Source organism: Euphorbia lathyris, chromosome 1 (assembly GCF_963576675.1).
Source record: "Euphorbia lathyris chromosome 1, ddEupLath1.1, whole genome shotgun sequence".
NCBI classification, from domain to species: Eukaryota; Viridiplantae; Streptophyta; class Magnoliopsida; order Malpighiales; family Euphorbiaceae; genus Euphorbia; species Euphorbia lathyris.
The window spans coordinates 41,479,769-41,503,397 of NC_088910.1; the positions used below are offsets into that span (position 1 = coordinate 41,479,769).

The 23,629-nt window shown below is 38.5% G+C and overlaps 1 protein-coding gene across 1 annotated transcript; it reads right to left on the minus strand.

The window, feature by feature from the left end:
- Positions 1 to 1,974: 1,974 nt before the first annotated feature.
- LOC136233276 (cycloartenol synthase-like) lies at positions 1,975 to 22,461 on the minus strand. Its single transcript, XM_066022929.1, has 19 exons — positions 22,264 to 22,461; positions 21,341 to 21,611; positions 21,082 to 21,267; positions 12,774 to 12,863; positions 12,498 to 12,692; positions 12,311 to 12,395; positions 10,890 to 11,056; positions 8,361 to 8,549; positions 7,686 to 7,799; positions 7,301 to 7,423; positions 7,079 to 7,198; positions 6,910 to 7,008; positions 5,722 to 5,778; positions 4,605 to 4,651; positions 4,380 to 4,523; positions 3,996 to 4,173; positions 2,690 to 2,770; positions 2,332 to 2,415; positions 1,975 to 2,160 (listed from the first exon to the last, which is right to left on the minus strand). Exons 2-19 carry the CDS (start codon positions 21,539 to 21,541, stop codon positions 2,047 to 2,049), a joined length of 2,274 nt encoding a protein of 757 aa, XP_065879001.1. The 5' UTR covers positions 21,542 to 21,611; positions 22,264 to 22,461; the 3' UTR covers positions 1,975 to 2,046.
- Positions 22,462 to 23,629: the final 1,168 nt, after the last annotated feature.

Genomic DNA, 23,629 nt, shown 5'->3' on the forward strand with positions numbered 1-23,629 from the left:
GAAATGAAATTTAGAAACCATAATGTTATAAAGTAAAGTTCAAAAACTTGTAAGTTATGAAATGAAAATTTAGAAACCACAATGTTATAAAGTAAAGTTGAAAAACTTGTAAGTTATAATTTATACATCACAGATGTAATTTACCCCCAAGATTTAACGAGATACTTCTCCAAGTAAAAAAGACATCAAAACCATTTGGGAAAGGAAAATTCACTGGTGTAGTTAGGAAAGGTTGAGTGTTAGAAAGGAAAATGGTGGGTTGGGTTTTAGGAAGTTGCATGAGTTCAATCTCGCCCTCTTGGGTAAACAAAGTTGGAAGTTAATTGAAAAGCCAAACCTGCTTGTGAGCCGTATGTTCAAAGCCAAATACTACCCCCATGGTTCACTTCTTTCAGCTAACTTGGAGAGCAATCCCAGTCTGGTTTGGCGGAGCGTTTGGAGTTCATTAGCCGTTATCAGGGAGGGCGTGAGATGGAGAATTGGAAGGGGCACTCAAATTTCAGTTCGGAGAGATCCCTGGCTGTTATCTGATGATAGGAGAATGGTGGAACCCCTAAGTACGGATGTGAATAAGGATGCGGTTGTTGCCGACCTTTTTGTACCGGGCACACGGATTTGGGATAGAGGGAAAGTTGAGGAGTGGTTTGCTATTGAGGATAGCAGTATAATACTTAATATGGTTGTGCCGTTATCATTTTTGGATGATTCTATCATTTGGCATTTTAATTCTAAAGGCATTTACACTGCTAAATCAGGTTATCGCCGGCTTGATCCTAGTCCGCCAGTAACTGAACTGAATTTAGGATGGAAACGGATTTGGAGTTTGGAAATCCCTCCAAAATTCCGTTCGTTTTTGTGGAGATTATGTGCAAGGATTCTGCCTCTGAGAAGTCGATTGTCGCATCGGTATATTGCGGTTCCTATTGAATGTGTAATCTGTGGTAGGGAAGTAGAGCGTGGATGGCATCTCTTCGGGGGTTGCGACTTCGCGGTTTCTTGTTGGCAGTTGTCGGGGTTGGATGCTCCTGGTTGTGACGGGGATTGGATCGAAGATTGGGTTCTTAATATGTTGATTAATTCATCTTCCGAGATAGCAAGTAAGTATGCTGCAGTTTTTTGGGCTATTTGGAACTATAGGAACCAGAAATTGTGGTCGGGTCAAAGAGGCGATGTTGGATCCGTGGTGGCACAAGCTGAAACGTTGGTAATTGAATGGAGGGAGGCGAATCGTAGATTGGCTAGTAACAGTGCTGGTACGCGAGCTGTTCGTGATAATAAGTGGAAAAAGCCAGTAGAGGGGACACTCAAATGTAATGTTGATGCTTCTATTTTTGCTGATACAATCCAATTCGGTGCAGGGGCTGTTGTGCGTAATCATTTAGGATGCTTAGTGGTTTGCTGCAGTATGTGGAGATCGGGAGTTATCTCGGTTCCGTTGACTGAAGCATTAGCAATCAGATATGCTATGGAATGCTGCATTTCACTGTCTTTTACCAATGTTTGTTTCGAATCGGATGCAAAAATCATCACTGACAGTATACATTTGCCGCAAATTGATAGATCGGAAGTCGGGGGTGTTATTGGGGATATCCGTAGGATACTTGTTGAACGTCAGGATTTTTCTGTGACTTATGTTCCGCGATTAGCGAACGGTGCTGCTCATACTATTACTATTGTTGAACGTCAGGATTTTTCTGTGACTTATGTTCCGCGATTAGCGAACGGTGCTGCTCATACTATGGCTAGGCATGCTCGTTCCAATGCTAATTGTTTCAGTGTTTTTGATGCGCCAAGTTTTTTGGCTCCTATTCTTTGTACTGATCTTGTTTCTTCTTAATAAAAGTTGGTTTTGTTTCAAAAAAAAATAAGCTCAATAAAAATAAGATTCGATGTTCGAAGTCTCGATGCATATTTTCCTCCGCAAAGAGCTGGATTTGAAAGACATTCATTTAATAAAATTAGATAATTTTGATTAACAAAAATGTTCACGAATCTGGACCAGTAAACAACAATAAACAGAAATTAGAAAAATTGAATAGTTTTTCTCTAAGAAGCCTGCAATACCCGGCATCTGTATTCCCCCAATGCCCAAATGGGAAAAACATTTCTGTAGGCTGCACATGTTACCAAACAATGCTTACCGAACATTCCCCTCGTCTCCTGATAATAACAAAAGCAAGAGAGTTGAATCAACGCTCATCTAGAAATTAAATGTGCGAAATTTATATGCAGCATATGTACATAGATAACATTGTTTTGAAATTATATATATTATGCAGAGCAGTAGCATTAGACCAGCAAATACATGACATCCAAAATCTTGCAGTTTACCTCCTCTGGAAAATCTCCGTTCTCCATTTGAGAATTTATCACGTATCTTGCTGCACGGTGCAACGGCGTTGGGTCTCTCTCAGCCTGTTGACCGTTGAAAAGCATATAGTGAAAATCTCTTTTTTATAAGTAAAATTTGAGGATATTTCAAAATTAAGCATTCTGTAAATATGCATATATGTTAGATACTTGACAGCATGCAATGCAGAGTGTAACAGCATATATGTGTTTCCGGCAATCAACATATTCCCAGTCAGGGAAAGAGAAATCAATTGCAACAATCAGCTTATCTTAAATAAACTAATAAACTAGTTTTGACTAATAATTCTATAAGAGACCAGTAAAACTGAACATCTACCTGGCCAGCCTCAATAAGACCCATCATAGCCCAACAAGTATTTAATAAATTAGACTTGTCATCTTCAAGATTTGTATAAACCTGCATCAACACATTTTATAAATTAGCATACAAAATAGTAAAATAAGGAGCACTAGCAAAAAAAATCAGTGCTATCTCCGACTATTGCTACCCAGGGAAAAAGTAAACTGGATAATACGTTCTTGTCTGATAAAATGGCATGTCATTGTCTACTGTTGCCAAACTAATAGAGTTAGTTAGTAAAGTCCTCACTAGAACTTAAGATAAAATACAAATGGTTCAATTTGACTCAAATTAGAAGTTTACGAGGCCGATGTGATTAAAAATTAAAGTTAAAATCTAATAGCTTAAAAATACTCAAAAGTTAAGCCTGATGGCTTGATATAATACAATACAAATTGCAGTACTTGATAGAACAAATAGAAATGTGAAACTCAAGAAAAGAAACCAGATAATCCAAAGACTTTTCTACATATAATAATAATCCAAAGACTTAATAATGAATTTTTCCAACAAACCCCATTATCTCAATATTGTCAGAACATGGGTGCACTCAGGATTGTAAGACAAACAAAATTTATTTTTATTGCTGTCAACTAGATTCCGAGTTTATTCAAATTTTCTGATATGACATGTCCAACATCATCTACTCCATAGCTTATCCTTTGTGGTTAAAAACTTATTGCTCAAGATTTTGGACAGTGTTTCCACAGTTTGGCAACTTCGATTATGACTCTTTGGTTTCCTATTCTCCTATTTGGGTTTAAGTATGTTATTTCTTTATCTCATTGCCGATATAAACCTCTTGCAGTTTTAAGTTTTTCATACCTATTCCTGCAAACGGCCCAGGTTGAAACCAGAACTGACACAGACAATCCACCTCGAACCAGTCAAGCCATATAATCATGGCAAAACAAAGGAGAAATCGTTCACTTTTGGTGCCTCCTTTCCAGAGAAACACTTAATATAATATAAATATAATATAATAAATAGGGGTCTGTAATTTCATAACAGTTTAAAAACAAAATAAAAACACGAATTTAATTCCTGTAAACCTTGAGAGGATAGATAAGTAGCTTAAATTAAGTCCAAATTCTTTTAAAGAAAAAACATTATTTTTTCAATTTCAAACATGTGAAAGATGAGAACCAAAGGTAAACGGAATGATCTTGGACCGTAGCCACGCTTACTCGTGACAAACATCCAAAGCAAATCTATTAGGAAGCATACAAGCAGATCAGTTTTTGAAGAGAATGCTAGATAATATTAAGTATGACCATTTTACCTGATTTTGACATGAAAGGTAACTCTCACCCCAGCCACCAGAAGGGCACTGTTTAGACAGCAGAAATTCACAAGCTTTGGGGATATTGGAGCAGTTGTGGAAGTTCTTTCCAGCATCCACCAAGCCTTTTATGCCAAACCATGTACCATAGGTGAAGCAAACACCCCATGAGCCATACCTGTCCAGCAATTTTGCATTTTCAGGAAGTTATGTGACAATGACCAGAATGCTCAGTTGCAGCAAATGGAATCATAGGGAAATTTGAAAACCATCAAGTGTCGAGGATTGATATTTGTAACCAGACAATAGGAAATCCAGAAGTTAGTTTATTGACCCAATCAATGAGTGATCTAAATAATAGTTCTTTAGAAAACAGGAACAAACCATGAGCCATCTGCTCCCTGACTACTTTCAAGGAACTTAGTAGCCTTTCTGATGCAAGATTCTATTTCTTCCCGCCGATGATCAGGATGTAATTTATTGAATGATGACAGAGCTTGAATCACAGCTGAAGTACACTCAACATGACTTCAGAGATTGGAGTAAGTCAGAATTCATATTAATAATGAAAAAAGAATCGTTGGAAAAAAAAAAGGTTAGACAACTTACGATGAGTCGATAAATAGATCACCAAAAGTTTCAGCACGGTTTATAAACTGAAAAATCAAAAATTGAGGCACGACAATTGACTAAGCAATTAATCAAACTATAATCATAATCATATAAGGCATGTATATATGTAATTGATTCATATTTAATATGTTTCAAAGCAAAGCATAAATAATTTTATATCTCTTGATAATAGTCAAATTTCTATCATAGAAGCTCTTTCTTATTTATTAATTTTAGAAAAAAGCACAAGCTTAAACATAAATTTTATTCTTGCTTAAATAGACTCGAACAGAAACAAAGGTAAGGAAGCTCAATACATCATGCCTATAATAAGCTTGTTTAACATAGCCATAGTTATTAAGGCGCAAGGCGCACTAAGGCGCAAGGGGGGTCCTGGAGCCTTGGTGCAAGGCACAACTTAAGGCGCGCGCCCGAGCGACTCGAGGCGCACCAAAAAAATATTCAGAAATTCATAATACTAGTCACAAATAGTCAAATACCAACAATAAAACCATAAAATGCATGAGTTAAGTTCTAGTTAACTACTAAGACATAATGTCTGCTGCGATATGTAGTAAAAACTTTCGATCTTTGTCTGTCTCTGTTTTTCTTTTATTTTTTGAACTTAAAAAACCCTAAAATACCCTAACCCTAAAACACCCTCAAAACCCTAAAATACCCTCAGCCCTAAAATACCCTAAATTACCCTAAGGTAACCAAGGCGCTAAGGCTGGAGCCTTAGCCGAGGCGCGCCTTTAATAACTATGAACATAGCCAAGCTCCACTCAGTTATTGTCGGCAAATGGGCTTGTCTATGTTCAACTATTATATATTTTTGTAGTTTAACATAGGGAAGCTCCACTCGCTTATGCCTATTACTAAGTTACTAAATTTAGACTATAACCTGTAAGCAACAGTGAGAAGATAGCTTGAAGAGCATCCCCTAAATCATGCATGCTCATATGATAGCAATATGTCTAGTGTCTGCTAGATATCATTTCAGAAGATGGATTTCATTGAACCATGCCCGTACAATTTCATGAAAAGTGCAGAATCAAGAAAATAAATTAAGGAAAAAAAAAACTGAAGGCAAGTAACATTTCATAAATATTACCTCTACCCATTTGTAGGATCTTATACGCTCAAACGTAGAATAGCCACCATCATCATTCTGCAAATTGCAGGAAAAAGATATTTGAATCTTAAAGGTTTTGATGGGAAATCACAATCAAACAGTAAACAATCCAACACAAAGCACAAGCAAGTAGCACGATTACGAAAAAGAATGGACGAATTAGGAGAGAGCTTTATTGAATGAAATGGGAAGGCAAACAGTAATGGAAAGGGAAAAGCAAGACAGAGTATTTCCCAGGGAAAATGTCCCCCGTCTCTCCTAGATATCACCAGGAACCAAACATTCACAATAACAGAATTATGCCTCCCCTAATCAGCCTGTAAATAGTACTATATAACTAACAGCACTCCATCCAACGCATAACTAACTATGCCCTTCTATTTTCCATATAACCCCTTTTCTCTTCTACAATACACATTGAGATTGATGGGCCATGAGTCGTCAGATGGGCCAACACAGGCTTATTAGTTGTCTATGGAAGATTCTCTATCTGGTTCTCTGTCTGTAGCAGATTCTCAATAAGGTTCTCTTGAATTGCTGATGTAAAGATTTACAGTACAACAGAACAATCATGACTAGCTAGCATATCAAATTTTCCAAAAATAAGTGGTGCACAAGAAGTTGGCTGCACTACATCTGAATATAGTTAAATTATCACTTTTCTATCAGTATAAATTATGTATAGAATTGGATTTATCATTTGTATAAAGAATGTCATACGTTAGTGTCGCAGAGAGAATGAGAAAAAGAGTATGATATATATTCTATTAGAGAGACCCAATTATTCCATCATAATAAGATCTGGAATTTCTTGATCAAGAGTATAAAAAAAAGGCGGCCCGGTCGCACTACGCGTCCCGCGAGCGAGGGTCCGGGGAGGGGTCCCACCACAAGGGTGTACTGGGGGCAAGCCTTCCCTTGCCAATTTATTTGGCAAGAGGCCGCTCCTAAGACTCGAACCCGTGACCTCTTGGTCACACAACAACAACGTTTACCATTGCACCAAGGCTCGCCCTCTATATTTAAGAGTATAATATCTAAAAATCTGAAAAGGGAAAATGTTTAAACCCAATATTTGTGTTCTTCAAACTCAAGTATCGTTCAGAGATACTTCTATCAGCAAACAACTAAAGATTGTCAAATTTCGAATACCAGAGCATAAGTTACCTGCAATGAGAGAAGAACATTGACTGTATCATATAACCGGTTTGCATCTATGGCATCCCCAACAATATTGGATGGAATTTTGGATAATAGAAGAGCAGCCTGTAAAAACTATATGTGAGTTTTCTAACAAAATAAGTGAAGGTAACAATTCTAGTTTAATAATCATTACTTTAAATCCTTCTGATGTACAATCTGGGAGAAGCCAACCCTGATCTGCCGTTGTAAAAGTCCATCCACCTTTTGATATGTGACGGTACCAAAAATTATGATCTGGACAATTTTCCAATATCTTCAAAGCAAAGAAAGTGGTTAATTGGGGCGAAATATTTAACAGTTAAAATTCCCAGTCATCAATAAAAAGGTCCACAGACTTGAGAAGAGAGAAACAAACCTGTGAATTCTTAATGTATGTATGTGCTTTTCTTAAAGCCAGGCCATATTCTTCAACAAGATTAGTTGACACGATGGCCTGAACTGCAAATGAAGCGTCCCACAGTTGACTTCCATTATAACCCTGCAACAAAGTAATAAATCTACTAATCATGATAATCTTCATAGCACACTGCACTGTAAAACTGAACAAAACATGTTCAAGTAACAACACAGTTTTCAACGTCCTAGCAGCTACAGATCATGTTGGTGGTACATATTGGAAGGTAGATACACCCACAACAGACATCTTATCAACTACAGTCCCTGAAATCCCTGCAAACTCTCCCTAACACAGTGCTTATACCACAAACGATTCATCTGCTAAATGGTACATATATAGATACCGTCATTTTCATTCCATCTTCTGCAATCCAAAGGTAATCATATATTCTTGGAATATGCATCTTGAAAGATTCAGAGTATGGGTCTTCCACCCAACAGCAGAGCATATTTAGCATCTGTACACCAGAGAGAAAGAGAGAGATAAAACACTGATTAAAATCAGAAAAGGGAACTTATTCTAACCTAAATGACATATCAACATGGACATGGCTGAATACTTTCAAATAAAATCACATTTACTGGATGATGTTACCAAAGAATAGGAAGTGTAAGAAAAGAAGAACCAGTATAAAAAGATACTCTCTCCATTCCAAAATATAAGTCATTCTAGGTTGTTTCACACAAATTAAAAACTATAATTAATAAAGAGTGAAATTAATGAATTTACATTGGTTAACTAAAAAAAATTCTCTCATGTAATGGTTGGTGAATAAATCTTGTAATTTTGAAAAACACATGGACCAAGACAAAAAATTTAATGCTTGGACCAGAAAACTATACTAAAAGTTCTTGGAAAACTAGAAAGACTTATATTTTGGAAAAAAAACTCAATTGCTAGAATGACTTATAAAAAGTAACGGGGGAGTATTACTTAAAGAATCTAGTTAAATCGAATTCGGAGTGAACAGGCAATTTTCAACAGAATTTATGTACATTATTACATCTGAAATGCACACCTTGTTTATAGGTCCAAGGCATACATAACAAGAAGTTTCATCTTCATAATGTATGTGCCGCATCACAGTCTGAAGAGCCTTTTCTCTCAACCCTTTTCCCGGCCAACACATAAAAATGGGTTCAACGAACTTATCAAGCATTGCTGAAAGTACATCTTGCAACAGAGTATGTGGATAGTTCAAATCTTCCTGGAAAAACCAAAAGAAATTAAGCTTTAGCCATTATAGAGAAGTTTACAGACCAGATGAAACTGATTGGGAAGCATATCGCTTATACTGTACTAGCAATGCTAGACTAACAATCAGAAAAAAAAATATGGATTGGGAAGCATATCGCTTTTAGATGGATTGGGAAGCATATCGGAAGAAACATGTATAACAATTTATTATGTTGCTAATTTCTTGACTTCTTTTCTTAAGTCATTCCAGGCAAAAGAGAAGATACATAATAGAAGACAACATATCCTGTAAGAGAACAGAGCTCCAATAAATCAATGAGCTATAAAACCCATAATAGAAGAAAACACAATAGAAGAAAAGAGAGCTAACTCAGCTAAGAACAAGAAGAAAACAAAAAATCAATGAGCTCCAATCAACACACAAAAGCAACACATCTGAAAGCTTATCCCAAAGAAGAACTAAAGTAAAAATACATGCAAAGCTCCAAATACAGGGATTTCTCTGCATCCATGTACTCCATATCAGAGCAAAGGAAACGCACCCTTAACCACTATGTAGCCCTATTTGTCACGTCTCAATAAACAAAATTAAACAAGTAAATAATAAATTAAACAAATTCACGGTCTATAGGACAATCAAGGGCTGAGTCCTTCCTTTGTCCTGCTCTTCTCTCCAGTACTTGTAGTGTGCTTAAACATCAAAACAAAACATAAATCAGTCCACAATTAGCAATGAGCATGCCAGTTCGCAACGAATTTATATTTTTAGTTGCTAATGAATCCTTCTTCCAGGCCAGTTCTTATGCACTTAAACTTCATCAAATAATGCATTGGCAAACTTTTTCTGGGCACATTATGCACGTAACTAGTATCATTCACACTTTAAGCACTTCTATTTTCCCTTAACTCACTTAGCACAAACCAGAGAAAGATGAATGAGAGAGAGAAAGAGAGAGAGCTATGGTAATTATAGGTTAATTAAACATGCAACAAAAGTTCTAAAATATAGAAAAGGGTAAGTTGAGGTGTGTAAACATGTATGATAGATAATAATAATACTGGGTTCAACAAAAGTTTTGGGGTTCAGTAAACCATTTCAATCAAGTTTAGGTGCATATTACATGTGTGGCCTTTTCTGAACACTAATTTGTCATGTCATGTTCTAATTTATAATCAAGTTACTTCTTCACAATTTTGAATTTTGCCCCGATAGTGATTAACCAATGAAGAATTAGTATTTTGTTATTGTAAATATAAAATGGTGAAATAACAATTACCATTATTTGCTCTTTCGCCAATCACTCGAATAAAGAAACTCAGGAAAAATAGTTGAATAACAAAATAATCATGTGTTCATTCTTAACCTATATCAAACTATAAGCAAAACAAACAATTCGAAACATGGAGGATAGGATATCAAATATAAAAATATTCAGTATTTTAAATTGAAATATTAGAAATGATAACACAAAATATAAACAGAAGATATTTTCGACAACTGACAAGAAACATCGCAATTACAATTGAAAAATAGACTATGTTCATAGAAACATTTCGAAAAATCATAAATTTTAAAATAGACACATGGTATCTAAATCCTCAAAATATAAAACTTTGAAATCTTGAAAACGAATGATATATTAAAATAGAATAGAATTTCGATGAAATCTTTAAAATTTGAAAAGTAAACACGAAATATAAAATATGCAAAGTAAACAGAAATTTTAAAAATAGAAGTTTCAATAATAGAGAATGATATTGCTAATCTCCTGATAACAATCCGTTAAAGAGAATCCCACTGCTAGAGCATTAAAAGTTTATGTGGGGAAGAATAAGGGTAAAGGGAAACAGGGGTAGTTTTGGTAATTAGTGTTTTGTACTGTGTGTGCGTCTTTAGTTGTCTGTTGAGGCAGCCTGGCATATTAGCTATTTGGGATATCTCCTTGGGTAATGCTTAGTTTAGTGGCTTACCTTTTGTATACCAGACTTCACTGTTCCATTGATAAAGATAGTTCTAAGTTCTGAGTTCTTACCATTATCATTCTTGTTTGTTCTTCTTGTGAGCATTTTGTATCATCTCCTCATATGAAAAGTGGTTCCATAATTTTTTATACTTGTCACATGGGAGTCTCTATCGTTGTCCGTCTTAAGAGAAAAAAGTACAAGAGAGAAAAATAAAAATAAAAAATAAAACGCATAGCATTTCACTCACATGACATGTAGGTCCATCGTCTAAACATTCTATGTGAGTAATAAACAGCAAAACAATTAAAAATAGATCTAAGCATGATAAGAATTGCATACACAATAGACTCGTACTCTGGTAGGACTGGGATACTAAATTACCAACCTTTGCACATTCGTTACGTGCTTGATTCCAGTCTATTTTATGATATGGGTCAGTAAATAGCTCCTTTCTCAAAGACAACACCATTGGTGTGACTGGACCAACAAATCTCTTTCCATATAAATATGACATGGGCAGATAAACCAAACGGCTGAGGCACCACATCTTCCCTGCACAACAGGCAAAATTCCATTTTATCTCCAATCAAGGACACCTGGGGAGGATTTTTCCCACTTTATAAGAAGGATTTTGCTAAAGAGTAAAGAAAGAAATATACTTCAGCACATAGTATATCCTTCTCTCAATATGAAATAAAAACTAGTTTATTCTGCAATGATGCTTAAAATTGAAGAACCTATCTTATGCCATGTAATTCTCTTTAATTACAGATACCAACTGGAAAAAACTGTAGAACACCAAAATTTCTGAACATCATTTCCCCAGCCAAAAGCCTCAACATTCAATTCCCAATTCCCCACGTGTTCCCTGACAACTTTATTCCAAAAACCAAACAAACAATTCCAAATCTTACACCTAGTAACGGCCCTCGAGATCAAGAAAGCTACTTGCTTCTCATGATATAACTAGCTCCCGAGTAAAAAAAAATTAGTTTTGCTTTTGTAATAAAGATTCACTTCAATTTGAGCAGCAGCTCATTAGAACGACATTTCACTTGCACATGTTAAGATACAAATGCTGCACCTCCCAAGAGGAATGAACGTTTAAACTAAAATTGCTAGCCCTACAGAAACAGGGAGCAAATGAATTTATTCTACTCATCTACCTTTTGAACCTTGCTTCTCTTACAATTCTTGCAACTTCCTTTCATTGATACAAAGCATTTTAGATCACATTTTAATGGTTCCTTAGTTTGCCTCTACTGGATATTTTCTTTTTCCATATTTTGGATATTTTCTTTTTCCATATTTTCTCATTCTGCTTTACTTGAATGGCTCCAGAAGAATTTCAGGTCTAAATCTTTTGACACAACAACAACAACATCATCAACAAAAAAGCCTTAGTCCCGAAATGATTCATAGTTTATTCATAGTTTGACACAAAAAAAGAAATTTAGAAACTAGTTTATTCATAGTTTCTTGAATTTGCACCAACTATCCAAACTCTAGAATCCTGGTGGGCAAATAGTCCTATGTTATAATCTTAATTTTGACCACCAACATCTAAGAGATTGCACTGCATAGCATCTCAATAGCACTGTCAACATTATACTTCACACTAACTACTTGCCAGTAAAACAGCCAAAATTAAAGCACATCAGAACTCTGATGACACATGACAGCATAATCAAGCATGTATATTCCCTTTATCGATAAATTGATGCATGTTCACATGAATGCTTGTTCACATTGATATTCAGCTACATATATTTTAACCATAACTAGGACATTTAAATGCATAAGTACCTGGGTGGAATGGGACAATATAAGGAAGAAGCCATAACTCAGGAGGAAGGGGATTATTTCCAGACCAATCAAACACTCCAAGCACCTGCTCAGATTCAGCAAAGAATCAACAAAAATGAAAAATTCCAACAACAAAGTAAAACTTGAAAACACTGCTTAACCATCAAGACTGAGTTTAAAACTGAACTGCAAGCCACACTTTTCCCCATGATGTAATTAAAGTAGCACCACCATGATCCAGAATCCAGTTCCGTCCTCTCTCCATTGCCCCTTCTCCATCATTAATCCCTTCACCAAGTAACCTTAAAGTAACATAGTTCAAGACAGTACCAAACATCGTGCTCGGGTTCATTATATGTAAGCCCCATCCACCATCACTGTTCTGAAATTGTGATTACATTAATAAATTGAAGAAGGAACAAAAGAGCAACAGAGAAAGATATAAACCATAAAGTAACCATGCCTGATGGTTGTATAGGTACCGACACATCTCCCGCTTATGTTCCTCGGATAAAACGGTATCCATTTCCCCGGTGATAGACAGAACTATAATCTGAAATCATTTTCCAAGACAAAAAAAAAAATTATTAATCTGTTATTTCGGTTAATTTTACTGTTAATACCTGCAACTTGAGAATCAAAGGCTAAAGCAGTTAACTTCAATTATTTGTTTGGGAGCTGGGAGGTTAACGAATGTGAGAGTCAAAGGAGTAATAGAAGGAAAAGTGAAGTTAAAGAAATGAAAGTTAAAATCAACCGAATTTATAGAATGTAAAAGAGATTCGTTTGGGAATTTAAATATGAAGGGAAAGGAAAGTTAAAGTTTATTCTGCATAAACAATTTTACAATGCCCATTACTATTTATGCATATGATTAAATGATATTTCATTCATATAATTTAACACAAAAATATAAAATTATAATCGCAACATTCAAAATAATATCCTCAACGTCCAAAATAGCATTAGAAAGTAATAAGTTTAATATATTCAAGGACATAAAAAAACACCATAATCAATTGAAGATAATAGATGAGATTCATGGAAGAAAATCCAATAAGATTTCTTTTTGCTCCTCTGGATCGGGACATCCTAACACAGCACTCAACATGTTAGGGTTCATGTTGAGGAAGACATATCTTTCTTCGTTGTGGGCCTTGGAAGGTGAGATGGAGCTGTCTCTCTAAGTGCCTTTGCAACTTCTTCAAAACCTTGTTTTATAAGGATTGCATCACTCTCTTCGTCATTTTTAGGTGCTTTACTTTGACTTTTTTTCCTCTTTTTTGATCCGATATTTTTGAGGAGGTGCTTTTTCAGAAATAGGAATGTCATCATCTATATTTAATGGTCGTGTCTCGTTATCAATTCCTCGAATGGAATCAAACTCGTCATCAACACACATAGATTTTCTTTTGCGCATTTCTTTCGGAGTCTCAGAATTTTCGTTTTTTATTCATCCACTTCTCAACTGCCAGTTTATCCTATAAAACAAATGCAATAAAGCATAACAAAAGCATAATAAATGAGATGGAGATTAACAAATTCAGTGTATATATTTATGCTTAATCATCCTGTGCACCTCACCCTATTTAAGATTAATCTCAGGGTACACATACCCTCATTTTGCCCATGATTCTCCAATAATTTCAATTTCTAAACTTCAATCCCTTCCAAAAATTTATCCAACTTATTACTCCTAACTCTAGTTTCTAAAATCCCCAATGCACATAATTCATGCACTTTAATCATCTTGTGCACCTCACCCTATTTAAGATTAATCTTTCCCCTGAAAATTGCCATCCACTCATTATCAGTATTATCTCTGTCATTAGTAAGATATGGAGTTTGTTTATTTCTGTCTGTACAACACTTTAACAATACATCTGCTATCACAATGTCCTACTACTATTCATTAGAAATAGAACACATAAAATCAAGAAGGAGAAGAACAGAGACTATTACTGCTCATGTAATTTTGCTGGTCATGTAAACAGAAAATCTAAACTATTACTGCAAAATATCTAACAGTTGAATTTATCTAAACTTCTTAGCTTTATGTCACGGGGCTATATTTCGGACCCGCGCGGCACTTAGTCGCTTGCTGTCAAAGTCGGCTAAGTAAGCCTATTTGATGAGTTGTGGGAGTTATATCCGAAAGCACTTGGGAAATAAAGAGGATTGGGAGAATGATGGTTTGTATTAACAAGCAAATATGATTTACAACCTAATGCAACAGATTCACAAAGTGTTGCAGTAGACTAGAACTCTCTCATGCACACTTGAAAGTTTTGGGATTTCAAGACATGCTCAAATGAATGGCCTTGGCACCTATTTATAGGCCTTGGCACCGACCTAGGAAGAATCTAGAACACTCAAGACTTGTGGCTACAAATAAATATCTAGAGCATTCTAGTTTAGGCGCTGCCCAAGCTGTTGGGGCAGCTTCTAGAAGTTTCTGGGCGCTTCTCGGGCTGTCTGGCACGTTCTGGCAGGCACTGGGCTAATCTCTCGCAATTCAGAGGTTAAGTGCCCATGTCTCTCGCAGCTCCTCGAAGATTCCAGAAGGTTCTGGCTAGCTCCCTCGCCTTCCGCTCGCCCATCCTGAGGTTCGCTGGGCCTGGCGCCCAGGCTGTCTTGCTGTCGGGCCCGTTGGGCTTCAGCACGGGCCCGTGGACTATGTCCATGCCAATTCTCCCAAAATGGGCAAGTTTCCCCGCACGATCCAAAGGTCATAGGCCCAATATAATCCATAAAGGACCTTTATAAAATATGAGGGTCAATGGGAACCTCTAACCATACCTTTGGAAAATCTGTGGTGTGTGGAGCTCGGCTGTGTCCACTGGCAGTGCGTCTCGACTTGGTATAAGACACACTATAGGGGGGGACTGTCTCTTGCCCAAATTCCTCCCCGGCAGGCACGTGCCCGTTGCCCGGCTGCTTAGGGCTAGTTGTCATGCCACGATGCCTATGTGACTTCCGGGATGGCCAACGACATGTTGAACAGTAAAATGACGAAAATGCCCTTGGTGGCATTTCTCGCCCATATGATGCTCTTGTCACGGGTAGTCTCTTGCTAGACTTTCCTTGGCCCGTGACATCCTCCCCCACTTGATTCGGCGACGTCCTCGTAGCCGTCTGAGGTAGGTTCTTCGATGGTTGCCTCTGGTTGTGTGTCCTTCGGCTGGTTTTGTCCCTGTTGGCCAATTTCTCCCCGGACTTTGCCCCTTGTCCCGCTGACTCGGAGCTTTGGCGGTCATTCTCGACCTTCTTTGACCCTTGCCGTGCTGGCTCCTTGGTCTTCATGGGCAGCTTGTCCTGGCACTTGGCTTGCAGACTCTTCGACACCTGCTTGGTCTTTGCTGCCGCTGCTATTCCTTGCTTGGGGCTTGCTTTGTGCTTGCCCCTGCCGCTGTTGGCTGTTGATGGCAGCTGTCTTCGGCATTCTGCCTGCGGACATTTGGTCACCTCCTGGACGCTTGCTGCCGTAGCTGCTGTCTGTTTGGGACTCGCCGCTGGCTTGCCCCGTCTGTTCTTCGATGTTGGCAGCTGGCCTTCACCTGTCGCGCACGGACTCCCTGGCTCCTTCGCTGCCGATGTCGGCTGTCCCTGGCTCCTTGCCTTCGGGCTCTGCGGCTTCTGCTTTGCCTTTCCTGCCGACGATTGGGAGGAAGCTGCTGCTTCTCCCTTGCTTGTCTCGGCCTTGCCCTTGCCTTTGGGCTTGCTGGCCTTTTCTGATTTCTTCGGCACCTGTTGCTCCTCCTTAGGTGGCAACTCTGGCTGTGCCTTCGATTGCTCGTCTTCATGCTTGTCGAGGACTTCATTAGCGCTTTACGGAAGCGTTTTTTCTGGTTGCACGCTCGATGGTGCAGAATCATTTGATTCCTTGGTGCCCTCACTGAACACCAAAGCTCCTAGGCACTTGTACTCATACGACGAGGGTTTGCTCGGCTCCTCATCGTGTACCATCGCACCAATCTGCTGGATGGAGCCCATCTGTTCGGACCCCGTTGAGCCATTGTCCTTGTTACTCTTAAGGATGGCCCTTTTGGTTGGGCAATCGCGGGTGTAATGACCTGTTCCATCACATATAAAACAAGGTCTCATTGGCTTGGAGAAGTTACCTTGATGGGCATCGCCATTCCTCGACTTCCCACTCTGATGGGCAGCGCCGCTCTTCGACTTCCCATTCTGATGGATATCGCCGCTCTTTGACTTCCCATTCTGCTTCTCGCCTTGGTAGTCCCGCTTGCCGTCACGATTGTCATCCCGCTCATGGAGACTTCTTGAACTTTCTCCCCCACTCTTTTCCGAGTCGGGCTTCGATGATTTGGAGATATCTACGAGATTCTCCACAATGGCTATGGCATCGTCCAACGTTTGGGCTTTGCCACGATTAACTTCAAGCTTTGCCCACTCCTTCAATCCATCTTTGAAGTAGAATAGGGCATCGTTGCTAGAAAGATCTTCCACTTCTAGCATTATCGTAGTAAACTCCTTCACGTAATCGGAGATACTACCCACCTGTCGTAGCCTACGGAGCCTCGTCTTTGCTTCGTCACTCGCATTATGAGGCGTGAACTGTTTCCGTAGCTCTGCCTTGAACTGATCCCATGTGTCGAGATTACATTCGCCTCTCTCCACATCTGTCCACTTCCTACGCCACCATAACTGTGCGGTGTCGCGAAGGAAAGTTGATGCGTTGACGATCTTCGCATCGTCGTCGCAGATTCCTGTGGCCTTGAAGAACTGCTCCATCCCGAACAGAAAGTTCTCCACCGTTGTGGCATTTCGAACTCCATTGAATGTGCTTGGCTTCTGGACATTCTGCCCTGCCAAAAGCGTTGCGCTTGACGTGCTTGCACCGTTGCCATTGGTGCAACGATGTGTCCGCCATCTTTGCTGAAGTTCTTCGAACTCTGCACGGATGTCGCCTAGTTCCCTCTCCATCTTTGCCTCTAAGGTTGAGAGATTGTCTACGAGCTGCTGTCGAAGTCTCTCGTGCATGCCTCGGGCTACTTCGGAGATTGCGCCTAATTCTTGCATGAGATTGTCATACTGGTCGGACAGGTCGCCTATGGTTTTCCTTGCGTCCGCCATGTCGCTTTCCAGACTTGAGACACGAGCTTCCATCCTACCACCATCGTTTGGGGTTTTGTACTTGTCGCGCTTGCTCTTGCGTGTAGCCTCCTCGCCACGTACGCACGTCTGGTCTTTGTGTGTGGCATCCTCGCCATGGTTGCTTGCTTCATCGTGCTGCGCTCCTGCGGCAGCAAGTTTCTCCACCTCGTTCGCCATCTGTGCTCACAACTCCTTCGATACCGTCGCTTCGATACCTCGTTACTTTGGCTGTTCAACGATTGATTACCTTCGCTTGGTGGAAGGACCAAATGTAACGCTTTATGGATGATCGTTGCGAATCTGATTCACCACCGATATCACCTTCGTGTGGCTGCAGTAGGCTCTTGATACACCTTTGCGTGTTCGAACTCCTCGGAATCGATTAGCTTAACCTTGACTCTGAATCTCGGCTTAACCTTGGCTCTGATACCACCTGTCACGGGGCTATATTTCGGACCCGCGCGGCACTTAGTCGCTTGCTGTCAAAGTCGGCTAAGTAAGCCTATTTGATGAGTTGTGGGAGTTATATCCGAAAGCACTTGGGAAATAAAGAGGATTGGGAGAATGATGGTTTGTATTAACAAGCAAATATGATTTACAACCTAATGCAACAGATTCACAAAGTGTTGCAGTAGACTAGAACTCTCTCATGCACACTTGAAAGTTTTGGGATTTCAAGACATGCTCAAATGAATGGCCTTGGCACCTATTTATAGGCCTTGGCACCGACCTAGGAAGAATCTAGAACACTCAAGACTTGTGGCTACAAATAAATATCTAGAGCATTCTAGTTTAGGCGCTGCCCAAGCTGTTGGGGCAGCTTCTAGAAGTTTCTGGGCGCTTCTCGGGCTGTCTGGCACGTTCTGGCAGGCACTGGGCTAATCTCTCGCAATTCAGAGGTTAAGTGCCCATGTCTCTCGCAGCTCCTCGAAGATTCCAGAAGGTTCTGGCTAGCTCCCTCGCCTTCCGCTCGCCCATCCTGAGGTTCGCTGGGCCTGGCGCCCAGGCTGTCTTGCTGTCGGGCCCGTTGGGCTTCAGCACGGGCCCGTGGACTATGTCCACGCCAATTCTCCCAAAATGGGCAAGTTTCCCCGCACGATCCAAAGGTCATAGGCCTAATATAATCCATGAAGGACCTGTATAAAATATGAGGGTCAATGGGAACCTCTAACCATACCTTTGGAAAATCTGTGGTGTGTGGAGCTCGGCTGTGTCCACTGGCAGTGCGTCTCGACTTGGTATAAGACACACTATAGGGGGGACTGTCTCTTGCCCAAATTCCTCCCCGGCAGGCACGGGCCCGTTGCCCGGCTGCTTAGGGCTAGTTGGCATGCCACGATGCCTATGTGACTTCCGGGATGGCCAACGACATGTTGAACAGTAAAATGACGAAACTGCCCTTGGTGGCATTTCTCGCCCATATGATGCTCTTGTCACGGGCAGTCTCTTGCTAGACTTTCCTTGGCCCGTGACATTTAGCTTGCTTTTGAGAGTTGGAGAAAGCAAGAAGAAGGAGAAGAAGATTCGTCCAAAATAAAAGAACAGAATCGCTCCATATAGGTTTACCGGTTTAAGTGTTGTATTATGTTTAGGTAAAAAAATTTAATGAGATTTCCATTACTCCATTAAACGAATTTGAAGAGTTTGGAAGTTGGAGTAAAAGTTTAACTCTCGCTAACATTCTTCATTAACCTTCTTCATTTAGTCTATAAAATCCCAAACAATATTAATGCAATATTTTACATTGCGCTCGACTTGGGCAGAATGAGGAAAAGCACCAAATAGCATAGGTGGATAGGACATCACATTATTTAAGACTTAAAAAATTACCTTTGGTGAGTTTAGGATTCCTGTCTCCTCCTTTGAAACTCATTATTATCTCTTCTAATTACTATCTCCATCTCTGTTGCATGACTCATTTCGATCCAACATGCCCAAACAACTACAATGTCGATTATAAAACCCATGCTGGCAAGAGAAGCACCAGAAAAACCCATCTACCAGGCAAATTGACGGATTACGTACCGGATTAGCAACTTGGCATGATGAGCTGTATCATTGCTAACACGATACACAAGAGAATACCCCTTTAATATCTTCAATTTGGCTGGTAGCTGTGTTCTTCTACGAGTTGTTTGGGCCTGTTGGATCAACGAGTTCTGCAACAACCTCTTTCACTATTTCTTCAATTCCATTTTTCCTCTTTCCTCCTTCACATTTCTCTGCAAACCCTAAATTTGTGGTCCACACAATGGAAGAATCCCAAAAGTAAACCAATGTTTTAGCCTTTGTTTGTTTGGTTGGGAGTTTGGAGGCTATCAGGTGAGAGTTCAAAGCCAATGGATAGGGAAAAATTAAATTAAATTTGGAAATTTATAAAATGTAAATAAGTTAAACATTTAACTTTCATTACCATTTTTTTACTCTCTAATAAAACCCACTACCAAACAAACAAGGTTAATACCTCCAAAACAAAGGCTTATTCTGTCACGAAGAAAAGCTTAAAACCATTTTAGCGGAAATATAAGGGTTAATATCGGTGTTTGCAACACCCTTATGGCGGAAACATGGGTTTTTATTTTAGCCTCAAGTTTGTTTAGGATAGCGGGTTTCATAATGGAATTGGACTCTAAGGGTTTTTGTATTCTAACCATGGGTTTGTAAAAATTCTTAGTAATACTTTCCCCTCCCAAAAAAGGGTTTCTATCAACCATTACTAACTCTTTCCTTATTAACCCTCTAAACCCCATCCAATCAAGTCCTAAAATTGTTATTAACTTTATGCAGCATGATCTTAATTTTCGGCATCCCTTCGATTGGCTTATCCATCAATGTTATGAGCCAATAGATTGGGATTAGAATATTACCTTCTCTCACTATTACTGCGAAACTAATCGAGCCATAGATTGGATGGCTATGTTATGAGCCAATAGATTGGGATTAGAATATTACTTCTCTCACAATTACCGCGAAACTAATTGAGCCATAGATTGGATGGCGAGGCAGGTTCTTCCTGTTTGAGCCAAACTGTTAAGTGTAGTTTTTTTCCTTGGTGTACTATTTTTTTTCTCTGCTGTTTCCGGACCTGTATAAGCCTTCTTCAACTACAAAAAAAAAAAAGAAGTAATCTCTCATCCTCTTGTTCGTCGAAATATCATTTCTATAATCTTCTGATGAACTGCTCGGAGCCCTCGTCACTATAAACCAAACTTTCTGAAAAGCCACCATTCTCTTTCGCGGGGAACGTTCTTGATATTTTTGCGGCAAAGAACGGAAAATAAAGGACAAATTCTGTAACGATCGAAGCATCCCAGAAACATAAAAAACCCTAACCAGATATGAAGATTGAACCGAAAAAATAAAACGCAGGGGCCAATTAGAAGAAAAAACAGAATCGAAATTTAGAGAAAAGGGAGGGCAGTCGAAGAACAAACAGAAATTGCAATTGATATAATATCCTTATGAAATCGCAAATTGTCAAACACAATCAAAACTCGGGTATTTATTTATATAATTTTATTTTTTCTGAAGAAGCTAAAACAGAGAAAAACCAGGAGGCAATAAATGGAAGAAAGTGTGAGTAAGTTGAAATATTATAATGTGGCTGCCACGTACGGATTAGTAAAGAGGAAATAGAAAAGAAGAGAAAGTACCAAACCAGGGAGCACAAACATAGGCCCCCCGTAATCCCCAGCCCAGTGACCATCTTCTGTCTGCAGTGTTGCATAGTAATTCATAGCCCTTCTCAAAGTAGTCGCCACTGCCTCTTCCGTCACTGGTTCTGTATCTTTCACTTTCACTTGACCCAACACTTCCCCCAATCCATTTTCCTTCGCAAACTACAATCCATAACAGCAAATTAGTATCCATTTTCCTCAACAAAAGAAAGAAAATAATGACTTAAAAATCAACCTGAATTCTCATCAGAAGATCTGAACTATGTTTCACTTGGAAACGATTGTTGTGGAAATCCTGACGAGCTTTTTCAATCTGTAAATGCTCTTCAGGAGACCCATATTCTGGATCGAACTCCCACACTTGTCTTCCGGCGAAATTGTTAACACTTTTCAGCAATGGATTTCCGGCTCCTTCGGAAACCTTTAACCTCCACATTCTGATCGACACTCACTTGCCTAAAACCAGAAAGGTAGTTATTCCCGGTCGGAATATTCAGTTGGTAGTACTGAAAACGGACGTCAAAGTTATTCCCGGTCAGAATATTCAGATAGTTATATACGAGTTAAGTATATCCAAGTAATGACATGCATAAACACCAACTAGTCAACAGCACTTTTAATTAAACATCTTGTTAAAGGAAAAGTTCAGCATATACAGTCGTTTTGTGATAAAGGAATATGATCTGCCGGCCGGCCGGTAGAGGAGGACAGATTCCCCTCCGCTAAAGTAAGTTGCACTTCCTGCCTATCAAGAGCAGCCATATACATACCTATTGTACAAAAAATATAAGGATGGCACACGTCCGGAATAAGATTGAACATTTCTCTTGAGACAAGTGGATTAATATGAAGGACCCAAAAGACGGCTTACCAATAACACGCGGAATACGAATAACAACACCATAATGATCAATCTCACAAACAATCAACCAAAGCACAACCCAAGTTCCAAATCAAAACAGCAACAATAACCACAAGAATGGAAATCTAAACCACAATCAACAACACGAGCGTGTAAAACCTGGACTTTTGAGGAGTCCACCCTTCTTCTCTTATTATGATAAAATTGAGTGCAAAACAAACCCAATAGAGTCTTACAAAGGTTTATAACCCACCAACAACCAAGAAACAATAAGAGATCAAGAAGAAAACAAATACCACAAAGAGAAGAAATCTGTCTACAATCTGCCCCAACTGCGAACAGATCTTCTCGACCTAACGACAATCACAACGGTGAGAACATGGAACAATATGTCTAGAAGCTCCTGTCCAAAAATCGTGACGATCCGACGGTTCAATCTCCGGGAATCCACAAAAACGTGGACTGACCTGATGTAGAAAAGCAAAAAACGAATTTCTGTGTCTTTTCTTCTTCCTTCACTTGTCTCAATAAATGACAACTCATACACTTAAGTACACATTAACCTAAGTTTCTCAAAGAAGCCAAAGTTAATAATAAATGGACCTTAAATATGGGCTGGACTCATAACATAATAGATACTTTTGGCAATTCTTCAAAATATTTAGGCCATGTTTGGTAAATAACGTTTTGAGATAAAAAGAGCGGTTTTGACCAACTTTAGCGGTTTGACCACTGAAACCTCTGATTGGAGTGTTTGGTGGAGAGAGGTTTGGGAGACAGGTTTGGTAGGTTTGGGATAAAAACGCTAATTTAGAAAAAAGCTTCTTTTATGAGCTTTTTCGATTAGCGTTTTGCAATATTAAAATTAATGGACTTCTTTAACCCTAATTATTTTATGTATATTTTTATGTATTAAAAAAAGAAATGCCCTTATTCGTCTTTTTGCACAAACCGCTATTATCAATCAGCTAATTTTTAACAAACAGATCTACACAAACAGTTAGTCAAATCAGCTAATGTAATCAGCTAACAGCTAACAACTAATTCCCAAACAGGGCCTTAGAAAACTAATTTCAAAATTGTTTCCTAAAAAAACAATTGGAGTGATCCAATTCAAATGCTTGATATCAAATCCTTAAATAGGATAAAATCAAAAACTGATTCCGAATATGATTTTTGAACCAAAAACGGTATATATATATATATATATATATGATGGCTCTTGTGAGAACACTCATCTTCCTCTTGTAATATGCATAATAATGAATTATTAATAGAAAAAAAAAAGGTATAATAATGAATTATTAATTGAAAAAAAAAATCGAAGAACATGCTCCAATTTCTTATTTATTTAATTCCTCTATATTTTTGTAATTTATGTTTTAAAATGTTAAGGACGATGTTCTAAACAATGTTACATATATTCTAAACTTTATAATTTGTGTTCTAAAAATTAAGTATAATGTTTTAAAAAAAAATCAGTAAATATCTGGATCATTTTTACATTTGTTCTATAACATAATTTATAATATGTTCGAAAAAATATAACGCATGTTCTAAAAAACATAACGTATGTTCTAAACTTTATAGTTTGTGTTCCAAAAATTAAAATATATAATCTAATGTATGTTTTAAAAAATATGTTGTACGTTCTAAACTTCA